The sequence below is a fragment of the Syzygium oleosum genome, unplaced genomic scaffold (genome assembly GCF_021117445.2).
Source record: "Syzygium oleosum isolate NSW1041296 unplaced genomic scaffold, Sole_v2.1 Sole_v2.32, whole genome shotgun sequence".
Taxonomy (NCBI): Eukaryota; Viridiplantae; Streptophyta; class Magnoliopsida; order Myrtales; family Myrtaceae; genus Syzygium; species Syzygium oleosum.
This window is the reverse complement of record NW_026607516.1, coordinates 175,414-185,678: the sequence shown is the minus strand read 5'-3', so window position 1 is coordinate 185,678 and position 10,265 is coordinate 175,414. Positions and strand designations below refer to the sequence as shown.

At 43.3% G+C, this 10,265-nt stretch overlaps 1 protein-coding gene and 1 non-coding gene across 2 annotated transcripts; one reads left to right on the top strand and one right to left on the bottom strand.

Annotated features, from left to right (window-relative positions):
- The first annotated feature begins 4,974 nt into the window (after window positions 1–4,974).
- On the top strand, window positions 4,975–8,700 carry LOC115669433 (flavin-containing monooxygenase FMO GS-OX-like 4). The gene is made up of 7 exons (XM_056304670.1): window positions 4,975–5,615; window positions 6,835–6,905; window positions 7,377–7,529; window positions 7,627–7,709; window positions 7,818–7,953; window positions 8,052–8,225; window positions 8,366–8,700. The coding sequence occupies exons 1-7, from the start codon at window positions 5,069–5,071 to the stop codon at window positions 8,552–8,554; spliced, it is 1,353 nt and encodes a 450-aa protein (XP_056160645.1). The 5' UTR covers window positions 4,975–5,068; the 3' UTR covers window positions 8,555–8,700.
- A 234-nt stretch (window positions 8,701–8,934) lies between these two features.
- TRNAG-GCC (transfer RNA glycine (anticodon GCC)) lies at window positions 8,935–9,005 on the bottom strand. Its single transcript has one exon. It is a non-coding gene; the product is annotated as a tRNA-Gly (tRNA).
- Window positions 9,006–10,265: the final 1,260 nt, after the last annotated feature.

The window sequence follows — 10,265 nt, the reverse complement described above, 5'->3', positions numbered from 1 at the left end:
TCTATTTTTTTAGCAACTTATTAATTTTCTATCTCCACTTCAGTCCTGACATGATAATAAAAAAAGAGATTAAAAAAGCTTTCTGTCTCTTTCACTCTCTCTCTCTCTCTTGATCTTCATAGGGCAAGATTCCCCTCCCTCTCTCTCTCTCTCTAGCATGAAGATTTTCCAAGGCTTTTTCAAGGACTGGCCAGTCACAGACAGCCGTGCTTTGGTTGGTACAATTCCATTTCCAACTGCAAAAAGCGGTTTCCACATTTCCGCCCTGCCCCTTTTCCTTTTCGCGCCTCCTGACCAACAACGACACAGCACACAGAGAGGAAACCTCCCATTCCTCGCCGGATTGATTTCGCCAAGGCTTCCCATTTGTTGTGATGAGGTGATGCTTTGGTCGTTCGTTTTCTCGTGAAAAAAAAGAAAAAATAAATAAGGGGTGGGTCGGAGTCCCAAAAGACACCTTCCAGTAAAAACATAAAAAATGAAAAGGGTCACGGTAGTTCGGGCTGAGATATGTTTGGACAGTTGAAATTTATAGCGTCTCGATCTGACGGTGAAAGATTGTAAAGGGACGCAATGCCTCGTAGAGATCATAGGATCATCCCGAAAAAAAAAAAGAGGCTCGTGATGTGTATGGCGTCGGTATGTGTTTCCCAATGGTTTTCCTAATTGTATGATCGGACACGACGAGATACGAGAAGCTTAATGACTGACCAATGACAAGAGTATAGAAAAATTAAGGTAAAAAATACCAAAAAAGTCTTAAACCTATTACATTGATAACAATTCAATCCAGCCGTGTCACGTAGGATGGCCAGTGTCCTCGTCGGCAATTTTGGACCTAAATTGGTTAGATGGACTCAATTGCAAACGCGAAAAGGTATAGGACTAAATTGGTCCAATTGAAATGTTTAGAAACTGACTTAGTATTAATGCAGTATGTTTAAGACTTTTTTGGTACTTTTCGCAAAAATTAAGTGTTTTCAGTCGCAAACCCTTTTTTTACGGCAGAAATATTTATCGGTTCTCATTCACCCGTCAAAAATTCTTGCTTGTAAACGTGCTATAAGGAACTGGATGAACAACTAGGATAAAATTTGACATCTTACTAAGATGGCTGCTTCCTCGCTACAGATTGATGTTAAAGTCGGCTTAAGCAAGTAAAACTTGGGTCCAGAGATAATTATCTACTTCCATTAATCAAGGTAGGACGCGAGGCAAGAAACCGTATCGAGATCGTCTGCGCTCGATGATGTGGAAGACCGAACTTTCCTCGGGCGTCCAAATTCACGGACGAGGTACGCCCGACTCCCCGGGCATCGATCCGGGCCGGACGGGTCCACGAGGCGCCGATCACGGGGCTCGCCGGTCATCATCGATCGGAACAACAACGAGGTTCGAGTACGCGTGTGAATGGAGGAGGGTGTGCCGAAATGCAATTGAGGAAGATGAATAGGCGCACGTTTTCTCGCTCTTTGTTGGGCTCCTCCTGCCGAATCGAGCAGGTTGTCTTCATTTGCCTTTGCTTTATGGTCGGAGCCGGACGGTGGACATTTAAAAATATTTAATTTCTATGTCCTGCTCGAAAGACCATCATATCATATCATATCATATCATATCATATCATAGCATATCATTTATTTATTCATTTATTTATTCATTTATTGATTGACGTTCCAACCTCTTTCTTTTTTTTTTTTTTCCTTTTTTGACTTGTGTGTGTGTGGTCAAATGATAACGTCCAGCCATGTTGGCATTGTTTTTTGTGTTACTTTGCCTGTTCCTAGTCCCACCCGTGGTCCCAACTTTCCAATCTTTCTTTCTTTTCTTTTTATTAATTGTACAAGATCTATGGTCCCATCATCATCTATGTGACATCCGGAAAATTCCCCGCATTGATTAATAATATGTGTAGGAATTTGTCGACGATACATGTCATAAGTGGATATTTTAGTTGGATTATTAGCATTGCACTAGAGGAAGGTCCGAATTATATTTTCCGTATTCTTAGTCTTACAATAGTGTGATTCTGTTAGTATTGAATTACTGAAAATTTCTTGTCGGGTCGATTATCTAGAGTGACGATGAAACGTACATCGCCACTCTGGTTGTTGTTAGCGTGGGCTGATATGCTCCCAAAATTACGTGTGGAATGAGTGGTAGGTTGGAAATTTCTAATCAGTATGTAAACAAAAAAAATCGGTGTTCGTTTTAAACATCGAAAAGTGAGAAAAATATATTAAACTCGCTAAGACGTTCGGCAAAAATTACCAGATGCTAGGAGCGTCTCGGCTCGCTAAATTTCCAATCTACCACTCATCCGATACGTAATTTCAAAGCGCATCAATCTCCGTTAACAACCAAAGTGGCAATACACGTTTCGTCGTCACTCTAGATAATCGACCCAATAATAAATATTCAATAATTCAATACTAATGGAATCGCTATTCAAAGACTAAGAATGCGGAAAATATACTACGGACATTCCACTGCTACAACGTTAATAATCCAACTAAAATCTCCACTTGTGACATTTATCGTATACAAATTCTTTCATATATTATTAATCGATGTGTGAATTTTCCAAATATCACAATATATTAATCGTGATATTGTTTGATATAAGGAATCATCTTGCGCTTGTTACGTGTTACCGCGCCTAGTCTTGAGTCCAATACCCATCTTATGCATAAGACGGAGTGTTAGAATATTTAAATGCTACTTCTATAAAACAACGTGTCACTAAAATAATTAGTCTATGGAAATGACTTCCGCTTTCTTCAAAAGCGGAAATCATTTTCCGAGCTTCTTCTTCTTCTTCTTCACTAAGGTCGCGGCCACCACCGCCCAGCTGCTGCCAGCCATGCCGCCGGCCGGGCCGCCGCCGCGCTGGCTGGCCGCTGCGGCGCCGGCCGCCGCTGGCCGCTGCCACCGCCGGCGAAAAATATTTTCCGAAACTTTTTCATATTCGCCGAATACCGGAAAATTATGTTCCGGAAAACATTTTCCAGGAAAATGACTTCCGAGAAAATATTTTCCAAAAGGAGAATATTTTCCGCCAAACGAACGGAGCCTAAAATAATGGCTATTTTCAATCGTTTTAAGCAATTCGAATCCACACATAGCTCGCAAACCCAAATGCTCCACTAACGATAGCTTTTTTTTTTTTAATTTATCATATCTCTAACTCTCCCTACTTTCTGACTTTTGCTTTGTCTCTCTACAGAGCGTGGAAGTCGAATCTTGCACCTGTGATACTAGCATCCCGACTCCCCGATTTCTTTCCCGATAGGGCCGATAGCTTTTTAATAGCGAGATTTCTATCTAAAGTTGGGTTGACGTTACGTGGCTTTTTAGAGGGGGATCTATGATTTTTAGTTGTCATGCGCTAAAGATGTGGCGCACAAAAGGTGATATGCGTTGACCGACTATGGTGGGGTTGATAATTCATTCATTGGTCATGATAGTATGAACCGACCCGAGTAGGGGTCTGCATCTGAGGATGAACACAGCTAATCAAAAGAGAGTAAAAAAGTATCATGGTACGATACTTAATAATAGTAGATCATGACCAAATTCTGAAAAATGGCATCTTTTTTTTTATTTTTTTAATCTTTTACTACGTTAGTAAAGTTGAATTAGAGAAGCTTGGTTCGCATGGAATTACAGAGAGCGAGACCGGCGGTGAAGCCAACCGCGGATTCTCTCTTCCTTCGATCTTTCCCCACTTGATCATTTCGACTCATATAGAAATGTTGTTGCATTGATCGGGCCGTTGAGCTAATATGGTGGTATTAAGGCTCTGTCAGTTTCGCGGAGAATGTGACGTTCTTTGAAAATGATAATATTTTTTTGTATTTGGCTGAAACCTGAAAATGAATTAGAAAATATTTTTCGCTGTTTAATATATAAAAGCTAATTTGATTTTTCTGGAGAAAATTACCAAAAAATTCCAAATTTTCTGATTAATTTAATTTAACTTAATCTAAAATTTTCTTTTCTTCTCTTTTCTTTTCTTTTCCTCAAGCTCTAGCAACCTCGGAGGAGGCTCTAGCGCGCTGATCTGGCAAGGTGAAGCCTTGCCGGAGGCTGATGAGGTCAACGCTCGCTAGCCTTGGGTGAGTTCCTCCCTCACCTATGGCCATCGCTGTGGCTGGTGATCGGCCGAGGAAGAAGGAAAAAAAAAACGAAAGAAAAGAATAAAAATAATTAAAAATTTCGATTTTTTGAAAATATTTTTATTAGGACGAATATTTCATTAACTAAAGGTCCAAGTCTCAGTATCGAGGACTCGAGCACGACCTTCATGGACCCATGTTTGAGTGTCGGGGACCAGAGCTTGAGTATCGAGGACCCGAGCATGCCCTTTATGCACCTGGGCAAGAGTGTCGGGGGCATCAGGCACGGGCACCAAGGCTTCGGGCTAGGCCTTGAAAGACCTGGGCGGCCGAGCGCCGGAGACCTGGCCCTGAATGTCGAGGAACTAGGAACTATTGTTGGGGTTTGTGTGCTGAAGTGTAGAGTTTCAGGTCCAAATGACGATACCTAGTCATATTTTGTAAAATATTTTTCGATTTTTCAAAGAAAAAATCATTTTTCTACGAGTTTAAGCACGGGCTTTCCGTCGACTCATTTTTCTCCAAAAATTCATTTTTTTCGCTGAAAAGTTTTCGGCGAAACGTACGGAGACGAGGAGGAAGAAAATGGGAACACGAGCAATTTCTAAAAAGAAGAAAAGCCCAAAGGCGCGCGACACGACGCTCCTTCTTCCCCCCGGGCAATTCAAGTCGTTCTTTTCTTTGCTCGCAGCGGCAGTTTCTCAGAGCATCCTCGCCGCCCCAAAAATGGAAAAACATAAAGGAAAAAAAAAAACGAATCCATTAATTAATTTCTAGCCAATTATTTGGTGCGCCCCGAAGAGATTGCCCAGCCGCCGGAAAAACTCACTCTCCCTCCCTCTCGCGCCCATACGTTCGTCGCCACTCGTTCGCCGCCACTCCTTCGCGCACGACCAAGTTTTCGCCTCCGTTGTCCCGTTCCCCTCGCCGCGATTCCCGCCGCCGCCGCCGCCATGGCCGCCTCCATGATATCCCGCCACGTGGCTGTCATCGGCGCCGGGGCCGCCGGCCTCGTCGCCGCCCGCGAGCTCCGCCGCGAGGGCCACGGGGTCGTGGTCTTCGAGCGCGGGCCCCGCGCCGGCGGCACCTGGGTGTACGCGCCCGGCACCGAGACCGACCCGCTCGGGATCGACCCGGCACGGGCCGTGGTCCACTCGAGCCTCTACAGGTCCCTGCGCACGAACCTGCCCCGCGAGGTGATGGGGTTCGGGGAATACCCGTTCCTGGCGAGGGCGGACGGGTCGGGCGACCCGAGGGGGTACCCGGGCCACGAGGAGGTGCTGGCGTACTTGGAGGATTTCGCGAGGGAGTTTGGGCTTGAGGAATTGGTGAGGTTCGAGGAGGAGATCGTGGGGGTTGGGATGGTGGAGGAGGGCGGAAGGTGGAAGGTGAGGTGGAGGATGAGAAATGGCGGCGGCGGCGGAGAAGAGGAGGAGGTTTTTGATGCGGTGGTTGTTTGTAATGGGCATTACACGGAGCCCCGAATCGCTGAAATCCCCGGTAATGTTCGATATAATTGGATATGTATAGCGTTTAATTCGCGGTCCGTGTGAATTATGTTCTGTTCAATTGGAATCAGCAGGCTATAGAAAGATTTGATTTTTGGCGGTTTCTTTTCTTGTTTTTGTTGTTGTGTGCTTCTTGTGGTGTTGGTCATGCTTTGCACATAGCATGTTTGATTAGAGTTACGATGGATTATGTTCGACAGCGGAAACGGAATGATTGGTCGGATCCGTCGCGCTTTATGAGGTCTGCTAGTGCCGGTTAGCTTCGGTTCTCGACTTGACCGATCAAATGGAACGTGTCTTCAATTTGCTCTGCTTGATTGAGCCATGTCTATTCCAACGAGGAGGGTCTCGGACTCTCAGTTAGAGTATTGCAAAATTCGTCTTCTATGAAGATTCTTGAACTCTTTTTTATCTCAGAGATTGCTGTGACTATCTATGAACACATTTGCAAAGTTTTCTTTTTCTTGATATTTGGATGAGAAACTAACGAAAAGCACTAAGAATCAAGCGGAAGAAGCATAGCTTTTACATATTATAACCTGTTCGTGAATGTTTAACCTGATCAGGGACGGAGCCTTAGTTCATACAAAAGCAAATAGAGGTTTTCCTTTACTGTTTTCTTTCCATAGTCTGTGTGAACAAATTGGGTGAACAAAAGATTTAAGTCCTCGAAATTCTTTCCCAGGGCTGAGTTAAATGAACGATTTTGCTTTTTTTTTTGCTTCAGCATCTGTTATTGCTAGTTCGATGTTCTTAACAATTAACAGCTTTTAAGTTAGCAGCAATCAAAAGTCCAAAGCATGGACATTTTGACTCATCAGATTTCAGCTGTCTGGATTCTCTGGAATCTGCATTTGATCACCTTGTATATAGAGACCAAATGAAGTACCACATATTAAAGAAAGTTCTCTCATTTTGCTCCTTTTCAGTTCTGTGAGATAATTACTGAGTGCATGAAACATTGGTCGCATGTTCTTGTCATCTCTTAGCAAGGATATATGATGGACATGTGGTATATCATGCCTAATCATAGAGAGATTAGCCCCACAACGGAATGTGTTCTCGGAGGAGCCGTCATTGCTTCTGTCCCTGCCAAAAGAAATAATTCACATTTCATTTTGGTGTAAATATGTCGGGCTTATAATACTTGATTTATCATATCATGTTAATGCGGATTGGCATGTATCATGATTTTGGCCACTTCTGTGTAGGCATTGATCTGTGGCCGGGGAAGCAAATGCACAGCCACAACTATCGTACACCCGAGCCATTTCAGGATCTAGTACGTTTCAGGTTTCTTCTTCACCTACTCTTGCAGTGCAGCTTGTCCTCTGTTTACTGGCTTAATTTTTCTTCGTATCGCTATCACGCGCATATATTACAGTCGCTTCTGTCTATAATAGTTTCGAATATGCACTAGTATTTGATCTACTTATCATGTGAGCGGTTAATGTCGATTAGGGGTGCATAAAGACTGAGGGGGCAAAGATTTTGAGTCATTCATGGTTCATCATGATGGGGTGAACTGAGACTGCTCAGAATAAGTAATCTTTCATAAAGCTAACTCCTCCCCGATTGAGTGAACTGCTCTATTCAAGAGTTTGGAACAATCTGGCATTTTTTTGTGTATGATATCTAGAAAGCTAGGTGATTTTCTTTCTCGCCTCCCCATTTCTTTTCAGCGCATTTTTTTTTCCTGATCAAGATTGTCAAATTGCATGCTAAACAGAACTATTTTTTTGCTTCTCAACAGGTTGTTGTTTTGATAGGGAGTGCTGCAAGTGCCGTGGACATCTCTCGGGACATTGCCAAGGTCGCCAAAGAAGTTCATGTGACATCTAGATCATACGAAGTCGAGACTCTTGGAATTCAACCCGGCTACGATAATATGTGGCTTCATCCCGTGGTAATAATTGATCCTCCGTCTTTCATCACGACATATTTGTGAAACTCGGTCCTCGAGGAGTCTGTTCAGTATGTTAATGAAGCTGAACTAAGTGCAGATTGATAAGGCCCATGAAGATGGTAAAGTGACTTTCCTCGACGGGAGTTCTGTACACGCTGATATCGTCCTACATTGTACCGGGTATTCTCTCACCGATCCCACTTAAGTTTCGACACAAAGGCAAACTGACACTGATGCTATTGAATGTGATGGAAAACAAAGCGATTAATGCTGGTTTCATTTCTTCAGGTACAAATATCATTTCCCTTTTCTGGAAACCAACGGAATTGTGTCCGTAGATGACAATCGTGTCGGACCATTATACAAGCACGTTTTCCCACCACTTCTGGCGCCTTGGCTATCATTTGTAGGATTGCCATGGAAGGTTTATACCAAGCACCGATCATTCTCGATTCATGTAGCTGATTTCTTGGACTCTTTTTCTTAATCTTTGTAAATTATTCTCTTCACATGAATTTCCAGGTCGCACCATTTCCCCAGTTTGAATATCAGAGCAAGTGGATAGCCGGCGCTCTGTCCGGTAGAATTGCTCTTCCATCGGAGGAGGAGATGATGCAAGATGTAAAAGATTTTTACTCCCAACTTGAAGCTTCCGGCGTACCAAAGCGATATACTCATAACTTAGCCAACTCTCAGGTAAGCATTGCGGAAATACATGGAGAAATTTTCAAATTTCAACAGCTTGGACGATTGTTAAAGAATCATGTTTTGACATTGATAAAGTTCATACCATTTTGACTAAGCTGCACCTTCTTCTCCTCCTTCTTCATCTACAGTTTGAGTACAACGATTGGCTCGCGGTGCAGACCGGATCTCAACCGTCTGAAGAATGGAGGAAGAAAATGTACTCGGAGAGCTCGAGGAAGAGGCAGGCCCGACCCGAGGCGTACCGCGACGAGGCAGGAGACAAGACATTGATTTCACAAGCACACGAGGACTTCGCCAAATACCCTTCGCATCGATGATGTTGTAAATTGTGTCTCCTAATAATTAAGGGTGCCTAAAGTAGACCACCTATGGATCTCACCATTCGTTTTTTCCCCTAAGAGAATATTGTATTGGTGATGACAGCAAAGCCAACAACAATAAACAAAGCAACATCTTCTGAGAACTCTCGCCCATTTTTGTTGACATTGAGATGGTTTTTGGTGAACTTCTTCGAAGATGTTAGAAGTCCTTTGATCTCCAAAAGGTAGTAAAATTTTTAAAAAGAATTCGAGAAAAGAGAGGGCAAAAAAGGTAAAAGAAGGAAGCTCAGGGGTTTGCGATAGAGATGATCCACTGATGGATCAGATGGCGTGATGGAATCAACGATCACGATCGCAAGTCGTCACAGCTCCACGGATGCACCAGCCGGGAATCGAACCCGGGTCTGTACCGTGGCAGGGTACTATTCTACCACTAGACCACTGGTGCTTGTTGCTCCAGGATTAGCTGCTTTATGTATATAATAATACTCGTCTAAATATTCATCTTGCCTCGCTGCTAATGCGTTGCTTAGCTTCGTGACCAAGCACCTCTCTCAATATATAAATTTCGTTTGTTTCGCGGCTAATGAAAATTTTGGAAAATACTTTCCTAAAAATAATAGCTCGTACCGCTTATAAAAATAAATAAACGAAAGATATTTTCGTTGTTCATGAAAAAGTTTAGACATAAATTATTGTCGGTAATAAAAATGTTTTACATCGACATATACTTCCAAGTGATAGAAGCAATCGCTTTTAGGAAGATATTTTCCAATTCGTGCATTTTGCGCGAAACAAACGGAGCCATAATCTCGACCGAAATCCATTTAAAATAGAAGTAATTGGAAAAATATACAGATGCTTCTTTAAATTTAAGTTGGTGGCAGCTTGTTTCGTATACATAATTATTTTCCGACACCCTCAACACCCCAACGTGACAAAAAAATAAATTAGGAATGACCAAATCTCAACCATTATTTTTGAAGAACAAAATACATACGATATGAACCACCAAAACCAACACAATTAAAGGAAGAAAATCACCCCCAAGAAGGAAAATAAAGCAGCAGAAACATCCCCCAACCGTAGATTTTATCTAATGTTTTCCTTGTTTTCCCAAGTTCGCACCTGAATTGAATCACATCCACCAGAAGTGTGTGCAGGCACAGGGGGTTCTGTCCTCTTCTTCTCCGCCTCGCTGGGGGGCAGGCCTTCAAAGGCTCTGTTTCTTCTGGCTCGGCCGAGAACCAGGTGTGTGAGGAGGAAGGAGAGGACAGGAGGAGCCAAAAAAATTGAATGCCCTCTAGGGTTTTCCCATGTTGTCATGTTGGGGGGCAAGCAGGGCGCCGTGCCCCGGCTAGTCGTATTAAGACTGGACCGGTTTACATAATGGGCGTACTACGTGACCGTGATTGGAGGCCGGACAAACGGGTTTTTAAGTAGGTCGGTGGTGTTCAACGATCAATAACAGTCTGCCACATCGGTCGGGCTCACGGGTTAATATCGTAAAACCAATCCTAATTGGGGCAGGGGAAAGAAACAAAAGGAGAGTGGGAGATGAGGTGATGCCTGATGGAATTCTGTATTTTCCAGGTGGTGTTCTCCAGGTTTGATGGGGGCCATGCCTACCGTTTTTGTGGGTCTTGGGGTCCCATTTATCAGTCCAATCTGAGGCCCCTAAGATCCAGATTTAGGGATTCTTGGTCAC

Bases quoted from the DNA above. Each gene is read 5' to 3' on its own strand.
- LOC115669433 (XM_056304670.1), top strand. From the start codon at position 5,069: ATGGCCGCCTCCATGATATCCCGCCACGTGGCTGTCATCGGCGCCGGG. The intron at 6,906-7,376 runs GTACGTTTCAGG...GCTTCTCAACAG, and splicing joins CCGAGCCATTTCAGGATCTA to GTTGTTGTTTTGATAGGGAG. The intron at 8,226-8,365 runs GTAAGCATTGCG...CTTCATCTACAG, and splicing joins ATAACTTAGCCAACTCTCAG to TTTGAGTACAACGATTGGCT.